The following is a 19,061-nucleotide window of genomic DNA, read 5'->3' on the forward strand; positions in this document are numbered from 1 at the left end:
AAGTGAAAACAGATCTCTGCAAAGTAGTCTAAATTAACTAAAAATATAAAGCACAAAATCATTTATCTCATAAGTATTCACACTACTCAAGTAAGTATTTAGTAGATACACTGTTGGCAGTCACAACAACCCTGGATCTGTATGCACAAGCCTCTCCCTGTCAGCTCCATAGGTGTCGGCAGGGGATACAAAGGGGGTGCATGATTCCCCCCAAAAAACCAAGTGATTTTTTTTTCAGTATTGCCGTCTTTTCATTAATGATTTTAGATTGGAACTACTGTGGCAAAACAGTTAATGATATCACTTTTTCAACTTTTACTTCATATTGCAGGTTTTTACTACTTAACTGTATACCAATCCATTCACTATTTGTAATCACTTTATCTGAAAACTAATGTTATACATGCATTCAGAGTTGACTATCCACACCAAAACCCTCATATTCTGAAATTGCATTAAAAAAAATGTAAAAAGCACCAGCAAAACTTTAAATTGCCCACCAGCCGGCTGTCGCATCTTAGGGCAGCGTTATGTTCTCTTGGTTGCTTAAAAGTGTTGTGTTTTTGATTTTTCGCTATTATTTTTACCCCATTACTACATGAAAAATGTTTACAAAGAAAGTAGAAAGTGGATGAGAAGCCTGTAATTGCCGCTCTAGGATCCCCTACTCGATCCACCAAAACATACTTCCGTTTCTCCAGTTGTTAAGTAACCATTCTTTTGAAATGTTGCTTTGCTAAGCAGTATATCTATTCATTATGCGTTTTAACACAGTGCATGCCCATTCCAGTGCAGAAGGACACATAATTGGTTTTTAAATTGAATAAAATTGTTGTGTTTACTTCTGTACTACTACTAAACCTACACTCCATTGAGCCTATGAAGTGTTAAACAAGCAGGTCATTAGTGTTTTAGATGCATTTATCTTATGCTGGACTGTAATACGGGTTTTTCCATTCATGTTGATGTTTCATTAGCCTAGTCAGTAACTGGCTTCAAAGAGCATTAAACTTTCTTAAAGTTAACATAGGGAAAATTAATGCAATATTACAGTCTTAATTGCTTTCAACCCTGTTGGCAATTAAATTTCACATTTTTAGAGATTTTTCATGGTATACGATGAGCCCTTCTTATTGCTATAACATTACATGTAACACATTTCAGTGTGGAAAAGTTATGAAAAATGTGAAACTTGGCTGAGGACAAGTACAATATATGCCTATTTATTTGGATGTGCATGATGTGTTCACCTAACTAGTATTCCTGAGAATAAGAATGAACTACTAAAAACTATAAATTATTAGTAAGTTGACACAACATAAGTGATAGTGATTAGCCTGTCAAATAATCAAGGAGGGTTTAAGACCCCAGCCTTGCCACCCCTACCGAATATTAGAACAAGAAGCAGCACCACCACCATCAGACATATGCATATACTGAAAAATTATGGAGACATGTGCAAATAATAAATCATGTACAGAAATTACAGTAGAAAAAGGTCCAAAACTTTATATCGGGTCCAATTTGCCTTCTTTTTTTCCTACCTTTGTGTATGGCAATGGATGTAACAAACTGATGAGTGTAACATCACATCTCCAGGAATTCAACATTTATTCTGATGTCACCATTAATGATCATCAATTAAAAGGTCTGTGTCACTTTGTGGTAAAAAGATGACATGTAACTGAGTGGTTTGAGGCCAAATAATGTAAAAGACCAGGAAGATGTCCTTTATTAGGGTTTGGCTTTGTTTTGTGTGTCTTACTTATCTTTTGCTGTTGCCACATTATTGGTCGTTCATACCAATGTTGATGGTAAAGCAGCTAGAAGTGGTGATACCAACCCTCACTTTACTACCTCTTAGGTCATTCTGATTAGTCACAACTGAAGTATTTACAACTTGTTCAAAGTTCTTTATTATATCAGTACTAGTCATTTAGCCCGTTACAATAACGGGCGCTAGAACAGTAGTGCATAAACATTAGTAGGAACAGTCTATATTAAATGGCAAGGGACTTTGACCTCATTCTTTTGTTGGTCGTATTTTTCTTTCTTTCAGCCTTTCTTTTGTTGATGTTTACTTGCTGAGCTGACCGTTCTTCGTGGGCTGCCGCCGTGTATTGTGCGTCTTTAATTTTCTGTGACAGTAATACTGTCTTGTACGGCTCTATTCAATAAGGGCGCGTAGATAATTTAGTTCAAATGGCTCTGGAATATGTGAAGAGCAACAGGTGCAGATCTTTATTTACGCGTGCCTTTATTCGCTGCGCCCAATTGAGGTCGTCCTTTTGAGGGTCGCCTTTTTGTGCGCGCCCTTATTCAAGGATACCGTCTTGTACGTCTGCTGGCTTGTACGTCCGTAATATACCTTTAATTTTCTCTGTCGGTAATACAGGCATGCGCGTCGGTAATATGCCTTTAATCTCCTCTGACAGTAATACTGGCTTGTATGTGGCTGTAATATGCGTCACTGTATTATGTACCTTTAATTTCCTCTCGCAGTAATACTGGTTTGTATTTCCATAAAACGCCTCTAACTTTCTCTGACAGTAATATCGCGCATAGCACCGTGCCCCGCGCATGCGTACTTCACCAGAAGACACCCACACACAGACACCTGGACGCACAAAGGGATTTTATATATATAGATAATAGAGAGATGCATTTTTGGCAATTTAATTACTCATTTTTATATAAGTGTATTTTTATGTGATTTTTTACTTCGTATTGGCCTTATTTATTTATTTATTTTAATTTAATTTGGCACAAATGCTATTCCATGCAGAAAGCATAGTGGACTACACATCTATTAAGCCCCTCCATCAAAGCCATTTAGCTAAAGAAGTCCTTTTTATAGGCAAGTACATCATTTTATAAGAACAGTGGGATAAAATTTACTTAATTAATATATGAACAACAACTTAGTGTACGTTTCTGCTTTAATACTTCTGTTTCTTTTAAACCAGCCACTTTCATCTTTTTGAACAGGAGCTGTATATGAATATAGTATATATAATGATAAAGAATGCTTTGTGTGCAGGTCAGACAGCTGCTGATGAATTTCCCTTGACATAAAACAGGAGTCCTCTTCTTATTCAGATCAAGTCAAAAGGTGATTGCTGGGGTGTGAATAATTCAGCATGGCATGAAAAGCAGAAATAGGTTTTTCACATTCTATTTTAGAAAAAAAATACACAATATCGTATATATATATAATTTTGCATCTGCAAAATTTCAGCAGGATATGAATAAATCCTACAAGAATAATTTTGAAATATACAGTTCAGATGTGTACAGCTACCATTGTCTAGTGAATCGTACCCTGCTTGTGCATTAACATGTGCCCATATGGCTGAGTGGGTTGATTTTTTGGCACACAGCCGTCTGAGGGTAGATGGCTGCCACTTGCAAATGCACTTGCACTGTGCATATGTTTGGAGCACTTGGTGCTGGGTTAATAGGTGTCGATTACTTAATTGTTGTGTAATCACATTCATTTTTTTTTTAAGCACCCACTTGGCTTACTAAGAACTGGCCTGCTGTATTTAGATGAGGGTTGATGATCTCTTAACTATTTAAAAACAATGAAAATGTTGGTTGCTTGCTGCAACAAGATGAATGCCACTAAAATGTGATGCCCTTGTCAAACATTACTTCAGATTAGTTGAGGGTTTGTGTTATATCTATAGACGTTTTTGTCTGTAGAGTATCTAAAAGGTATATAAAATAAGAAAGAAGAGATATAGAATAAGACAGAAACCATACCCAGGGAAAATAAAAATATATTTTTTATACTACAAGAGAACACAGTTAGAATCTAACAATGCTAAAGAGAAAATGCACCATTTGTGTTTGCTCTTTATTATCATTTACCTAATTACAAGATAGGACCCAAAAATTCACAGAATTGGACAATATCGTGTGAGTAGGGTGAAGTTATTAAATATGCCACTTGTATTGTAAGCCTACAATCCACAAAGAGTCATCTTGATGAGTTGTTCAAGTGCATAGTTCTGGCATTTATTCTACAATCTTGTGATTTGGTCAATTTTTTCGATTAAGTCACCATAGCAGATTTTCAGTAGCCAATGTTGACTGTGTTTTTCCAACATTGATGGATTTGTTCATGAACAGTTTGTTAGTTGTGGACAGACTGCTGATCAGAGACATTACTTTGAATTACACAGGCTATTTACAGATTCTTCCACATCAAATCTAACAGAGCTTGAGAGGATCAGCCACAAATAACAGGATAAACTGTCCAAAATCCAGGTGGGTAAAGCTTGTACAGACTTACCTAAGAAGATGCTGTAGAAGCCAAAGAGGTTTCTACAAAGTACTGAATTAAGGGTCTGAATACTGATATGAATGACAGATTTCAGCTTTTGATTTGTAATAAATTGGCAAACGATTCTGAAATCATGTTTTCACTTTGTCATTATGGGTTACTGAGTGTATATCAATAGGCAAAAAGAGGAGATTTCTCCATTTAAAATGAAATCTACAATACAATAAAGTTTGCAGGAAAGAGAGGTGTCTGAATACTTTTTGAATCCTTTCTGAATTCACTGTTTGTCCACATTTATTATGCATCACTGGTACTATACACTATATGACACTTGTTAAGTTATTATTAGTTAACTGCAATCTATAGAGACAGATGAAAAGTTTTAAGGGGACAAATATTTCTACTTAATAGTTTAGACAGTTCTTCACATCATTGTAACAGGAGTGAAAAAATATAATAAAAAAATAAGAATAAATTTTCATGAACAGGCACACGCTGTATTTCTGTCGAAAGTACTAATATACATTTTAAATAAAACCATAATATTGAAAAAGTTTTCCAATTTCACTGCTAATTTAATGTGTAATTACTAATGCTTTGATTACATTTTAATGATGGGGAATTTCTAATGCCATTTGACAATGAGGCTCATGATCATATAACCCCTGAGCTGCTCCCATCACCTCCCTGCTGCTAATGAGCCATTACCTGTAGTCACACCATGGGCACCTGTACGGCTTCTCTCCAGTGTGAACACGTTTGTGCCTCGTCAGATGGGACTGTGTCGTTGAAGCAAAATTGCACAGGTCACATTTAAAAGGTTTCTCACCTGCATGAAAACAAGGTAAAAAATGAACACTTTTAAGAAAATATCTGAGTGAAGAATTAGGAGGTACAGCAATATTGAATCTGTGAGTTTATGCATTCAGAAAGATTTAATTAAAACCGTTTAAGACAACAAATACTTACTTCACAAAGGACTTGATTGTTAAGTGAACCAACATCTTAGCGCACAATGAAGTAATGCTATGTAGTCCACAAAGGAAAAAGTGCATAGACAAAATAGCAATGTGATGTATCGAATTCCCAATGTTTATCTTGCATGCCTATCACAGCAAAAACTAAGAGAACTATGAAGAAAGACCTATTTAAGATTAAGCAATGCATGGCTTCTCATAATAATGGATACACTTGGCATCCCAGTGGCTCAATGGTGAGCACACTGAAAATCAGTCAAATCTTGCATCTCACCACTGCATGGAGTTTACATATTCTGTTTGAATTTGTATGTTGTTTTCCCCAAGGTGTTCTGGTTAACCTAAGATGTGAAGATCAGGTTCACTGGCAACAGTGTGTGACTGAGTGTGAGTGTGCCTAAAAAAATCCAAAAAAAGATCTCCTTAATATCTTTTTGGTTTCTCCTTGACAACTATTAGATCAAAAAGAAATAAAATGAAGACATTTTCTTTTGTCCCCTGCTTCTCAGATTTTCCACCTGAGAAAGAAACTCCCCAGTATTCTCACAAGTGTCTCCTCTTGAGCTTAAGCAGAGATCTCAGCAGAGTCACATAATGGGCTCAGATCTTCCAAGTAGTGTCCTGACCTTTTTTTTTGTAATTTAAAAGTATATTAGTTACTTTAATTATATTGTTGTGCTCCATTTAGATCATACTCATTCTAGCAAAAAAGGCAGACAGTGTTGCATAGTGGTTAAGGTTGTAGGTTTAAATCCCATTACTGACACCTCCGTGTGATCATAAGCTAGTCACTTCATCTGCCTGTGCTTAATTGGAAAGACAAAAGAAATGTAACCAATCATATCTTAAATGTTGTAAGTCGCCTATATAAAGGCATCAGTCCCATAAAATATAAAGTCTTGAAAGAATTAAAACAAGGCTAGAAAGATATCATTTAACATGCTTTTCAAACTAAATTCTCCATTTTGACTCCTTTTACCTCAGTTCTATCTCATGTCTCCTTTTTTGTCTGAAGCTATGTATCCTGTCTATACATTGTTTTACTCTCCTGCTAAATGAATCGTATGACTGGAGAGGTCTTTTAATTTTTTACATTGGAGATGACCCACTTAAAAGTTTTCCAATGCTGCCTCTATCCTAATGTCTATATAAAGACAGGAACATCCAGTTTCTATACTACATCTTGCCTGAAGAGGGGGTCTTGGCTGTCTCAAATGCTTGCATACTGTATTCTGTTCAGTTGGCCAATAAACATGTGTAATTTTGCTTGACTTCTCAAGTTAAGATTAGAAATTTTTCCAAGCATAATAATTATCTATAACTCTGTTTGGTAAAATATGGTCCACTGCATGCAACAATAACTTGAAATTTACTATTACAAGCCTCACACTTTGCCTCCTTGCAGATGAAATACTCATTTTAAATATAAATATAAGTCACTTAACCAGCTAATTCCCTCCATGGTTATGCTTCACTTTAATCTCCAAAATCAACTTTTTCAGTATTTCCTCATAGCCCAGAAATGCAACTATGTGAGGACTGAATATGACACAATATATGATCCAATGCCCAGTCAACCTTTCATACAATGTGTGAGTGTCAAGTAGGCCTCCAAATACTACTACTGTGCTCTACTCTTTGGCTTTATATACCTCTACAAGCTGAATCTTGAAATTAATAATTACTAACTATAATAATAGTTTATTCAGATTTTGTTATGTTGCAGTGCTACAAACATTTCAATGTATTTTTCCCCATATCAAGCATCACTTAAAACCCAAGAATGACAAACCTAAAAGAAGACATTTTTTTAAGTTTATTAAAAATAAAGAAAAATTAAATGTCACATTAACACAATTATTCGGATACTATACTCAGTGCTTAGATGAAACATCTTTGGCAGCGATTCCAGACTGGAGTCGTCTTGGTTTTGATGTGACATTTTTGTACACCTGGATTTGGTGATTTTCTGTCATTCTTCTCTGAGGATACTCTCAAGGTCTGTCAGGTTTCTTCAGAGATTTGGATTGGGTTCAAGTCAGAGTTCTGGATGGGACATTTGTCCAGAGTTGTTCTTGAGCCATTCCGGTGTTTTTTTTGATTTGCGCATAGAGTTACTGCATTGTTAGAAGTTTAACCTTTTGGCCCCATCTGAGGTCTGAGTGCTCTAGAGCAGTTTTCATTATAGATATATCTATGTACTTTGCTCCGTTCAGCTTTCCCTAAACCTTGTCTAGTGTATCGGTCACTGAAGCTGAAATACTACTCCACAGCATGATGCTGCCACTACCATGCTTCACAATTAGAATGGTATTTCACAAGTGATGAGTGGTGCTTGATTTACTTCAGACATGATGCTAATCTTGGATTCATAAGACCAGAGAATCCTGTTTCTCATAGTCTGAGAGTTCTTGAGGTGACTTTTTGCAAACTCCAAGCAGGCTTCCATTATCTTTGACATAGTAAAAGCTTCTGTCTTGCCACTATGTCAAAAAGTTCAGATCAGTGGAGTGTTGCAGTGATAGCAGTGTTTCTGGGAGTTTCTTCCAACATCATATAGGCCATCATATTTGCCAGGGAGTTCTTGGTCACCTCTTTAAACAAGGCACTTCTATCATGATTACTCAGTTTGTCTGGGAGGTCAGCTCTTGGAAGAGTCGTGGTTGTGGTTCTTCCATTTAATAATTATGGAGGCCAGTTTGTTCTTGGGTAACTTCAATACTGCATACATTTTTATTTACATTTTTCTGTAGCTTTCCCCAGATCTGTGGCTCAGCACAATCCTGTCTCTATTCTCTACAGGCAATTCCTTCAGTCTCATGGCTTGGCTTCTGTTCAAATGTGGGACCATCTCTTGATAGAAAATGTCTAAAATCTTGTTTTTGCTTTGACATTCTGAGTTATTCAGCATTGTTTGATGAGGAAAAAAATAATGTAAATGACTTTAACATAGAGCTGCAACATAGCAAAAAGATGAACAAAATGAAGGGGTCTGAATACTTACTGAACCCACTATATGTAGATGCAGAGCAAATTAAAGATTTTTATTCAATTTGTAGAAACTCTCTTTACTCACATTACATTAATAGAGAAATAATGTGAGCTAGCCTGGGACAAATCTTTGTCTCTTTTTTGAATATACATGAAGAGGATTAAATACTGTAAATAACAGTCTAAAAGAAATTTTTGCAAAAACTTTGGTAATGAAAACTGTTTTAGATACATATCTATGTAAGAGGGTATTAGGATAATTAACATAACATTAGAGATGACATCATAAGGCCAAAGTCACATACAGTATAATGATTATTTGGACATAAGCTCTGCTAACAGGATACAGTAGCCTCTGCCACTTTCAAGGTACAGCAGTTTCTCCAGACTATCATTTCATAGCTGCTAAAGTCTCATGTGAGCCACTACTGTACATTTTCTTGACTGGTGGCCCAGGTTCTAATTATGATCCCAGATATACCCAATCATTCAGGTCACTGAAGCAAAACCAAAAGATAAAATGCTGAGTGCTCTCCTATGAAATACAACCTTTTTTTGCTTGCGTTATCAAAATCAGACTCTCAAGCTTTTTTTTTCTTTCCTTTTTTTAAAGACTATGAGCAAAAAATGTCATTAAAAGGGTTAACTTTCTTTTTTAGAGTAATATGAAAGTATACTTGACATAGTAGCTATATGGCATTACATATGTACCAACCGAGGTGCAGTATAAACTATAACTGAACTGGCAACTGCCTCAGGGTCTCTTATACAGCCATTCTACCTGCTTGGTAGGAGAAGAACTCACCTGTATGTTGTCTCCGATGTTTGGTGAGAGCATGGCGGGTGCCACCTGCAAAGCCACAGAGGTCACACAGGAACGACTTCTCTCCTGGGGTAACAATAAACAGATGAGACACTGCAGAGGTCACAGATCATTAAAACATATCTATCAAGGCTTTCAGGGTTACTAATTCTTCCAATCAAATGTTTCCATGTAAATATGTCAAATGGGAATGAAATTACCACTGCGGTTTATTGACTGTGATAAAATCTGAAAAGCACCACTGAACATAATTACATACTTGTCAGACCCATAAAAATTAGCTTTATTATCAATGGAATGGTTTTGTACAACTTCATTTCTGTTAGATGTCTTCCAGATGGGGCTGCTTTATGCACTTGAACAGTTTTTATGCATATCCTGTTTTTTTTCTGCCTACAATTCTCATACATCTGGCTCTTCTATATTAACTGAATAAAATGGGGGAAAATATTGTGTGTGTTGCTGTAATGCCCAAATCTTCATCTGCTCAGATTAAGAGAAAGAATTCAATGGTTTAAAAAAAAAAAAAAAAGAGTTGTATCAAACAAGGAGAAAAAAAAATCTATGTTTCTAGTACTGCAAGAATATGCCCCGCAACATTTCAGTGAAATTGTCCCCACTCCCACCCTGAACTAACTGAAAAGATGGGTTTTGCAGACGCTGCAGCTGTTTCTTGGAACTGATAAGCAAGTTGTCTTAGGAGGACCTGAGAAGGTGTTTTGGTGCAGCACTTAGAGGAACTGCAGTACAATATTGAAGACGCAAAAATGTCTTCTCCGGGGATTTTTGAAGTTACCATTTGTGATGTCACAGTTTCCCAGTTGACTTTGTATTTGTGCATTTGTTTAAATTTTAAGGAAAAATGCTAGAGTGCTATTGATTTGCTGCACAATCCACAACAAAAACAATGAAATATTAGCGCTGTATTTTTTCCAAAAATGAAGAGCAAAAGAAATACATTAAAAAAAAGATACCACATCACTAAACACACCACGGCCAAATGATATTTCCAGCTGTTCTGGTTATGATTGTTTTACATATTGAAACAAGGTGAGAAGTCAGCATTACTCTGCAAATCTGCATTACGACATTATTTCTCACTTATGGGACCTGCCAAAATCTTCCTCCAGTCTAGGGGAAAACTGGTCTCGTGGAGACAAAAGTGATGCTTGAATGAGAATACACGTCTGGGGATAACTCGCTAAAATGTTTGTAGTGAATAGCAGCAAAATCCGTCACTGAAACAGACTCCGCCTTTAAGCTATCTGCCTTAAAAAACATCCCCCCAATTTCCCCCAATCCATGCACCACTTTAAAAGGCCAGGTTTGTAGTGTTCCCCCACCCCCAAATAATTCTCCTTATTTATTAGACAAACACTTAAACTAACTAACAAAAGAATTGACACTGAGAGAAAATAAAAAGTTACAATTGTTATCAATTCAAAAGCACAGTAGCACAAGGTAACTGAAGCTTAATGATTAATTTGTACATTGTAATGAGCATGGCAACGGGACTGACAATCAGACACAAATACACACAGACTGCTGCAGGTACTTGGCTCCATGCATTTGAGAAGTGCATCTGTCTGCTAGGATATCTTTCTTCTCATTTTGACTATTGCATCACCATATGGTATAACAAAAGTAAATATACTTCAGATAAGCATATTAAAATGTTGCAACTATATTCTGGCATGGCAGGTTTGAACTTCCAATTTAATAGTAATGTTTCTTTTAGTTAGTCATTTAGATGTGCAGTGAGACACTGGGTTCCGTGCAGCCTCCTCAGGTTCTGCTGGAGTCATGTCAGTGTCATAAGGTGCATATTTTGCAACTCATATTTTCACAATCATTCAAATATTCTTTCAACCTTTCATCAATTCCACCACAATTGTCATAATAACAGAGAGCAAAAATAGCATCTGCGACAATGTACCATTCACATTTACCACTAGTCCATTGATGTTTTTGAATGCCAATGTATAATCTGATTTTGTTTTACCTTTTTGTAAAATTAAGTTTTTCTCAAATATGATATTGTTTATTTTTTCATTTGCATTTAAGTCTCTTGCTGTCATTCCTTGTGTTTTGTGTGTAGAACCGTCTTTACATCACTGCTGAGGACACCTTCAGCCAATATATTTGAGACCTAGAGTCCCTCAGAGGTTTACTGAGGTTCGTGAAGAAAACGTTTTTTGTGAGTATTGCTCTAATTGTTCTGAATTTTGCAGTTGTGTTTGGATTCGGAGTGTTGGATTGTGTATTTTTTCACATCGGATTGCCTTTTAGGCGAATCCTTTTTTGCTCCTTTTGTTCAATTTTTGCATTTTTTTTCAGTAAGTTCTCACTTTATAAAGATTCTTGGATTGGACCTTGTAACAAGCCAGAGGTTTACGGTTACACTCTCCCTTGTAAGGCATTTTGGTATAAAAGTGGAGTACCGATAATTCCTAGAATTGTTAAATTAAACAAAAAAATTACAAAATTTACATCAATTCCTTTTTAATCACCTTGAAAATACTCTTATTGAGACACAATACAGTTGTCCCAGCACTTCTCCCATTCCTGTTAATATTTTCTGTACTTTTTTGTTACCTAGTCTAGAGCCTTCTACATTTTTCAATTTTAAATTTGAGAACAAAAAGATGTCACAGAAGCAAGATCAGGTGAATACAGTGAGTGTGAAGCAACTACTACATCAACTAATAATGTGGTATGTGCAGATGCATTATCATTTTTTCCTGATGCTTTCCCATAGACACCTCAGCAGTTCAATATGCAGCCGATTAACAGTCTGTTCATGGGGAACAAACTCTTTATGTACAAGCCGTTCAATGTTGAAAAAATGCAAGCATCCTTGTCACTTAAAAATCTGCTATGGTGAGTTGAAGGAAAACAAATGCTTAAGTCACATGTAGAATAAGTGCCAGAAATACGCACTCAATCAACTCAGCATAATGCAACTCAGCAGACTCATTAACCAGACAGTAGGTATACAATACCCAGAAGCATATTCAAGAACCACACCCTTCACCCTTGCTATTGACTGATAACAGGAATTTTAGGGGTCTCTCTTACATTTTGGGACTTTTACATTTTGAAATTATAAAGCTAGCTTTCAATTTTAGGCTAAAGGCAAAAATAACGGGTAATAGTCTGGGGCTGGCTGCCTGGGATGTAGATTATACCTGGGTAGACTGGTGAAAATTATGGCCTGTTTTTTTTTTTTGAGAGTAGCATGGTGGCTTAACACCTCTCTGGCCATGATTTTGACCCCAGCACACAACATTATCAAATAGCAAGTTAACACAGTGATATTCCTAGATCCTCCTCTGATATGTATTACAGGGAGGCCAAGAGCAATATCAAAACCACATGGTGGTTACGTAGTAAATGGAGTGGCAACCTTTAGGAGTAATTGGCTGCTGTTCTCTTTAATCAGTGGTTTTTAACTATTGTGTAATTCTGAAAAACCTTGGGATTTTTGGTTAACTTTGAACACATTTTATTTACAAATGTCATTTTCTGTGAAGTTATACATATATACATATATATATATATTCATATATATATATATATATATATATATATATACATATATGAATATATATATGAGAATGGAGGCCTGTCTATGACATGGTTTGTATATTTGTGGCTGGAAAAACACAAAGAAAGCAAACGAATCACGTATCTTAAAATGTTTTTTTTATTTCTAAGCATTCAATTCCTACCAGGAATCATCATCAGAGGAAAATGATTAGACTTACAGGAACCCAAAACAATATATAGCAAATAAGGAGGGGAGGATAGGTGGATGTCTATTAACAGGTTAAAAGTTATTTTTTTTCTCTGTCTTTCTTCCTTGTATATTACCTGATTACACCTCTAAATATATTCTCCAATTTTATTTATAACCACTGCTCTGACCCTGTCCGAACTACACTGTTAGACTTCTTTCAATGTATCCCTACACTGATTTTGCTTTCCTACTCTTAGGTTTCCTTCTTACAGTCTTATTATGTATATTACATTTTATCTTTTTACTTTGAAACATATTCCGATTTGCTGTGAAAAGCACCTAATGGTGGTATGCTCTATACAGGCAGCTATCTCTCTATTATAAAAAAAATCCTGGGAGAGAAAGATGGGAGACGAGACGTGATCTTTACGTTAAGATCACGGAAGACACTTAAAAGACCTGCGAGATGAAAGAGATTGGCCACGGAGCATCTCGCGGGGACTGTAAACATGAAACTTTGTGTCAATAGATTGACCCAGGACCGTCTCGCAATGACGTAGAACATGAGATTCTTGCAAGACACGCCCTACTTACAACCAATATCAAATAAGACAACGGGCAGCAAAACATTCAGTTGTCTAAAGGATTTGAGCACACACAGATCCAGGGTCTCAGCGCATATAAAGCAAATAAGGACAATACGTTATAAATGAAACGTCGACGTCTAAGTGAAGAAGAAAGCAGCGTGGAGAAAAGAGACTCAAAAACGGAGAGAAAAAAGAGCAAAAAAGAAAAAGAATAATCTAGGTGCAAATTCAGAAAATAAGGAAAGTAATAATCAGCCCAGAACAAGTGGAATTGAAAAAAAGCACATCCAATCGGGCTCATAATTAAAAGACAAAGAGTAAAAGACAAAGTAGAACTTCATAAAGATGTTCACAAACGTTGGCACTATACACATGCAGAACAGGTTAGAGATTATGAAAGCAGTGGAATTCGAAAGGCTAAAAAAAACGTTGGCGCGATACACATGTGGAGAAAGGTAAAGAATATGAAAGCAGAAAAAAACGACAGTGTCAAAACAAAGACAGTAAACATCGCATTAGTGCAAAAAAAGAGAAATTATTACTCTGAGAAATAACGAAAAGGCGAATAGGGATCGAATATATGGACACAGGTGATATGTCAGTAGGATGTAAATATTATAAGGCTTTGAAGTTTAAGTCAGAGAATTTCAAAAACAGGGTTTACCTCACATGCATTTATTGGTTACTTTGCAAAAAAAATTATTAACTGCTGATGACGTCGATCGTTTTGTCTGTACTGAAATTCCAAACAAAGAAACCTATCCTGAATTATGGTACAAAGTCATTAAACACACGTCTCACTGACCTCATTTAAAAGATTCAGCATATTGGGACTCCAAAGATTCCAAATATTGTTTTTACAGAAGTTCTGAAATACAAGTGAAACTAATGAAATAGCAACAATTCAAAGAAAAAAAAAAATCTTAAAAGTGTGTATCCGGAAAACCAAACATGGGGGTTGGCAAGTGAAGCCCCTTAGTTTAAAAAAATTTAAAAAAAACTTTAGTTGATGTTGTCTTTTCTGGTCACCTAGATATTTAAATCACTGCCCCACTGGAAGCTGTGGACTTGCTTCATAAGAGGACTGAGCTCTAACTCTAACATTATTTGCAGCCTTCAGCTCAAAGGATTGAAAACATTAATCATCATATTTCATTTTTTTTTCTGTGATTTTCAGTTTGGGTGTTTAAACAGGGTATAACTAGGGGGCTCCGCCCCCTGCTCGCTTTGCTCGCCAACCCCTGGTGTTGGGAATGACAAAGAGCGTGATGTATGAATGAGATATAGAATACTGTGACGGTGTAGATGATGCAAATAGAAAGCAAACAATAAAGTATGTGGCACAGTGTAAAGGTTTATTTGAAAATTTCTTTGTACACGCCGTTTAAGTGTAAAAGGTAATTCCAGCTCAGAACTTGTAAGGTCATTTAAGATGGTTATTGTTGTGATCAGAGTCAAGTTTGTCAGAGCTTAGAAAGAGTTGTGTCTTTCCAGGAAGTAATGGAATGACTTGGGTATTTATGTTTTCCACATTAATATTTTTTGGACATAATATAGTGCGTTGTGTTAAAAGGGGCATTTGGTCTAATGAGATTGCTTTTACAAATCTCTCTGTAACTAAGTCGTCGCAGATAAAGGCTTGAGGAATTGTAATAATATGTGGCTGAAGTCCATCTGTATTGGTGAGTGTACCATCTCTCAGTTGTAATAAGCAATTGTTATGATCTGGTTCTGGACATCGTATCTTTTTTACTAACTGTATTTTTTGAAAGCAATGCCAATTGTCTGCGTATTTTAAGGTGCACTGAACAATAGCTGAGTGCATGGCATCTGGAAGAATAGCTAATCACTGTCTAAAATCTCCTCCTCATAAAAGTACCTTTCCTCCAAATCGAATATTATTATTCATAAAAGTTTGTTCATGCCATTGAACATTCATCAATAAACAACATTTTTTCAAGACGGATGTCACGTGCAGTGCCACCGTTAATGTTCATAGTGGATTCCGATTTGTAGGATCTAATGTAGTTGATAAAGATTTCACTTTCAGGTACATCGTCAGTTATAAGCTTCTGTAGATATTCAGTATATGAATGTAAAGAAGGCAGTCTAATTTGACCCTTTTGACAACAACGTGTAAATGTATAACTTGTATTGCCAGTTGTTTCTTCAGGGAAGTGAACTGAATGACAATGATTGCAAATGACATTCATTAATCCGAATGAATTTTCCTGGTGTATGTTTTTCTTGTGCCGTTTGAGAGGCGCGTTGTTGCATGTGTAGTATTTGGGACGTGTTGTTTTGGAGCTGTAATCGATTTGCCTGTGCTGTGTGAGAAGCCCGTTGTAGCCTTCGCTGCCATTAACGTATATCTGAGACGGGAGGTGTTTCGTTTTGAATCCGTGCCTGTTGCAATGCAGCACTTTGATTGATAGTTTGCGTCATGTGGATCTAGGATGTAGATTTGTGCATATTAAATGAACTATTGTAGGATCTAATTTAGTTCATAAAGTTTTTACTTTTAGGTACATCGTTAGTTAGAAGCTTTAGTTGAGCTTTGCGTTTTTGGAGTCGAGTCATTTTTTCTTTTAGAAATATGGATAAGTAATAAGGAGTATTGCACTCACTGTTAATATGGAGCCTTTTCTGCGGTTGAACGGTTAATAGTGCCTTATTGTAATGAGATCCACCTATGCTGCATAGCCATCTATTTTGTTGTTTCTTTCGTGTTCGTGTGTTTGTTCCTGTTATCCTTTCCTTTTCGTTTTGTACCCGTGACCGTGTATTCATGACTTGTTTCTTTCTCAGCATGCAAAATATGGATAAGTAATAAGGAGGATCGCAGTCACTGTTAATATGTTTCCTTTTCTGCAGTTGAACGGTTAATAGTGCTTTATTGTAAGGAGATCCACCAATGCTGACACCTATGCTGTCTAGTGTGAAGGTGTTGATGTTCACTTTAGAATATGTGGCTTTGAGTGTCACTTCTTATGGATGTGTGTGTGGGGGGGGGGGGGCTTGAGGATTGTTGTTGCGCGAGCGTCTTCTTTCTTTTTGTGTTCCTGTGTCTTGTTGAATCCCCCTGTTTGTGTGTGTCCCGTCCCTTGCTTGTAGGGTCTGTGGGGTGGTTTTGTGTTCTTTTTTTTGTGTTCCATGGGCTTGTTGAATCCCCCTCTTGGTGTGTGTCCCGTCCGGTGCCTGTAGGGGGGGGTGGGGGTGGGGGGGGGGGGTGCCTTGCTGTTGTGCGCGAGCCTCTTTTTTTTTTTTTTTTTTTTTTTTTTTTTTTGGGTCTAGTCTCGTGTGCAATGTGTTTCGTGCTTTGCCTGCGTTTCCTCATTTCTCCATTTTTCCTGTGCTCACTCCTTTTTTCTGTGGTCTTGTCCGCCTCTCGCGGCCCCTCATCCGCCTCTCTCGCCCTCTTTTGTCCGCCTTTCTCGGCTCCTCAGCCGACTCTCGCGGACTATTTTTGCGCCTGCGCAGTACGTGTTTTTGCAGCTACGGCCCATTGCCGGATGTGCCTGCATCCATCATCCGGTTTAGCATTCTCGGTTAGTAATATGGATATATATAAGGTCTGTCTGTCATATGATTGATCACAAAATACTGGGGCAAGCACTTTGATCTTGTCTTAATTAAAAGTTTATGACCTGAAATGTTCTGAAATTACCAGAAATTTTAGGTATTGGCGAACTCTGCAAAGTTATCTGTGGTCATAGGTTCATAACAGCAAAGTGACTGCAAATCCAAGTGATATGGCAGAAAGAAAAAGATGAGCAACAACAACTGCTTAGCATCAAGCATATCATAGGAGCCAACTACATGAAAAAGAACACTATAATAGGAAGAGAAAGAATAAATGAACATCAAGCAAGAGATACAGAATGCTTGAACTATAAAAATGGAGTAATGAATGCAGACAATGAAGAATGTACTCTTGTTCATATCTAGATTTTTATTGGGTTACACAACCCCTCTCCCATAAGAAGGCACGACGTTGAACCACACTGACAAGCAAGATGTAATCCTAACTATAGACCAATTGAGCACCAGACAAACACCATGGCTCATGAACATGAAAGACAAAATCCAGGATACAGAATGCAAGAATGAGAAAAAAACAGAAATGCTGAGTGATAATTGAGAAGATTGTGATCACTGAATATTTTCATGTTGAAAACAAAACAATGTGTTTGGCTTAAATGGAATTTTTCCACTTGCTCTAGATGAGTCACCAGAAGTAATAAATGCATAATCACTTCTAGACAAACTGAAAGAAGTAACTATTTAGAAAATATAACAAATATATCCACAGCTCCTTATCTTTAACTTGCTTTGTATTTGCATTTCATTTTAGGACAATGTGTCTGTGTATTTCACTGGTATATAAAAAATCAAAAATGAAAGTATTTTTCTCAAAAAACCTTCGTTAATTGTGGGTGCCATACATTTAAATACAGGTGGCAGAGGATGTGTAGTTAATTTATTGAGGAAGATATTAATCCCAAGGGAAACTGATGGTAAAATTTAGTAGGCTCTGCAGAGAGCAAAATCAAGGATAATTGAAAAAATATGAGTAAAGCAAATTGGTAGGGGAGTGGTGTAGAAGGGGATGGTAAGACCCCACAGGACTGAAAGAAAACTCATAGGGAAACAAGTAAACAGGGAAACAAATAAAGAAAAAGACTCTATATACAATTGACAAAGCCCTGACCTTAAAAAAGTCTCTTGGGGGAATAGATAAAAGAGGAAGAAGGAAACAATACTATATCTCAGAGTAAGAACAACTACAAAAAAAGTAAATTAGTACTGCTTATTCAGTATAAGAATATGACAATTAGGGCAGAGGATCAAATCAGTTATATAATTATCTTTGAAGATCCAGAAGAATACCCAAAAGGATGTGATACCCACAAAGCAACACAATATTCTCACACCCTTTTAATTCCAATCAAGGTTGTGTGAGGCTAGAGCTTCACTGAGCACAGGGCAGGAACCAACCCTATACAGTTGATTTCAAGGCACATATGCCAATTCTGTTACTCATCTGATACCCATAAGGCTTTCAAGCCTCAGATATGCAATTGCCAATCCACAATTGTTAGTCCCTGAAACTTGTTGATAGTATTATATAAATAAAAATATATAAATAGAATATCTGTATGTTCTCTATACAATCCTATACGCTTTGTCCAATTTGGGCCAAATTTTGTATAGTTTTTTTTTTTTGTTGTTCTTTATTTCGCCTTATACAATTTCTTGTATTAGGAATTTGTTAGTTTTCGCATACCCCTTGGGGTCAGAGCGCAGGGTCAGCCATTGTACAGCGCCCCTGGAGCAGTTACAGGTTAAGGGTCTTACTCAAGGGCCCAGCAGAGTAGGATCTCTTTTGGCAGTGACGGAGATTCGAACCGGCAACCTTCGGGATACCAGTGCAGATCCTTAACCTCAGAGCCACCACTCCGCCCTTAAAGTGTAATAGTTACACTCTAGGACCATATGGATAAGACAAGCTACCATGAAACCTGAACACCCCACCCCTTCTCGTGAGTCCATCCACTTCACACATTAAAAATATAGATACTGTTTCTTTATTAACTGATTTTGACCAAAATTGACTCCTGGTAGTTTTATCGGTCACAGCTCGCCAACCCCCGTG

The 19,061-nt window shown here is 36.7% G+C and overlaps 1 protein-coding gene across 1 annotated transcript in view; it reads right to left on the reverse strand.

The window, feature by feature from the left end:
- The window catches only part of znf407 (zinc finger protein 407), a 562,885-nt gene that overhangs the window by 227,919 nt on the left and 315,905 nt on the right, over window positions 1–19,061 (reverse strand). The window contains exons 6-7 of the mRNA XM_051935698.1: window positions 9,062–9,145; window positions 4,997–5,117 (exon numbers count right to left, since the gene is read on the reverse strand). Coding sequence (XP_051791658.1) covers window positions 4,997–5,117; window positions 9,062–9,145 — 205 coding nt within the window. The remainder of the gene's footprint in view (window positions 1–4,996; window positions 5,118–9,061; window positions 9,146–19,061) is intronic.

This window comes from Erpetoichthys calabaricus, chromosome 13, assembly GCF_900747795.2.
Source record: "Erpetoichthys calabaricus chromosome 13, fErpCal1.3, whole genome shotgun sequence".
Taxonomy (NCBI): Eukaryota; Metazoa; Chordata; class Cladistia; order Polypteriformes; family Polypteridae; genus Erpetoichthys; species Erpetoichthys calabaricus.